This window comes from Acanthisitta chloris, unplaced genomic scaffold (genome assembly GCF_000695815.1).
Source record: "Acanthisitta chloris isolate BGI_N310 unplaced genomic scaffold, ASM69581v1 scaffold20956, whole genome shotgun sequence".
Classification (NCBI taxonomy): Eukaryota; Metazoa; Chordata; class Aves; order Passeriformes; family Acanthisittidae; genus Acanthisitta; species Acanthisitta chloris.
Genome location: NW_008676770.1, coordinates 803 through 1911, shown reverse-complemented (window position 1 = coordinate 1911; position 1109 = coordinate 803). Strand labels below are relative to the sequence as shown.

Below are 1109 nucleotides of genomic sequence, written 5' to 3'. Positions count from 1 at the left end.
CACGGGGGTCCCAGCACTCCTGGCTCTGCCCCCACCTACAGAGACCTACCTTGCCCGTGGCAGAGTTCACCAGCTTGGCGTGACAGTCCACAGAGCCCGTCATGATCAAACTGCCGTCCTGGTTGCTGGCCACACATGTCAGGGGGTCCTGGTGGCCGTCCTGGCCTGCGGGGTGAGCAGCAAGCATCAGCTCTAGTGTCCTCCCCATGGACACCCAGTGGGCCTCAAAACCCACCCTCCCACAGCCTCCATCTTACCAGCACCCCAGCAGCAAGGAGAAGTCAGCAGTGGGGAACACCAGTGCCAGGCTCCCTCCAGCAGCCCCTGCCCTTGGAGGATGCCACCTCTCCACCCAGGCAGAGGTCAGAGCCCATGGGAAGGGACTGTTCCCCAGTTATGGAGCACCCCAGGTGATAAACCTCTTCCTTACCTTTCAGGACATGCAGCGAGGTTCCCTGCTTCAAGTCCCAGATGCGCATGGTCCCATCCTCATACCCCACCACTGCTCTCTTCCCTGGATGAGACACGGACAGGGGATAGAGCCACAGCCCCTCTCATCCCTCACCTCCCACTCAGCACAGAGTGGCAGAAGCAGGAAAGCAGACGGTGGCAGCAGGATCTGTCACAGCACTGGTAACACTTCCCACTCCAGTGAGCCCATGCCTCACCATCAGGCAGGATCCTGCCACACGTGGCTGGACACGCAGGGCCCTGGAAGGTTTTGCAGTCCCCACTAGGGATCTTCCACATCCAGGTGTTGCCATCAGCTGTGCCCGCCAGAAGGACGTGGGCTTGAGTGTGCCACTCCATCCACTGGGCAGAGGGAGGGACAGACAGTGTCACCAAGGTAGTCTTCCCCCTGCCATCCCCAGCTTGCTGCCCAGGGAGCTCCCCGTGGCACCAGGGGTTCCAGGACTCACCTCCAAGTCCCCCACCTCAAAGGACCACACTTCCTCCTTGGCATCCACTCGCCACACTTTGATAAGCCCAGACATGTCACCTGTGGCCACGAACACAGAGTCGTGACTGAAGCCAGCGCAGGTGACCGAGTCCTTGTGTCCTAGAGACGTCGGGGGACAGAGACTGCTCAGGCCAAGCTGTGGAGGACG

General features: G+C 61.0%; 1 protein-coding gene across 1 annotated transcript in view; it reads right to left on the bottom strand.

Moving 5' to 3' along the window:
* Positions 1 to 1109, bottom strand: part of AAMP (angio-associated, migratory cell protein) — a gene marked incomplete at its 5' end in the record, with an annotated part of 3717 nt that overhangs the window by 1869 nt on the left and 739 nt on the right. The window contains 4 exons of the mRNA XM_009076264.1: positions 50 to 165; positions 431 to 514; positions 669 to 813; positions 921 to 1060. Of these exons, the coding sequence (XP_009074512.1) occupies positions 50 to 165; positions 431 to 514; positions 669 to 813; positions 921 to 1060 (485 nt within the window). The remainder of the gene's footprint in view (positions 1 to 49; positions 166 to 430; positions 515 to 668; positions 814 to 920; positions 1061 to 1109) is intronic.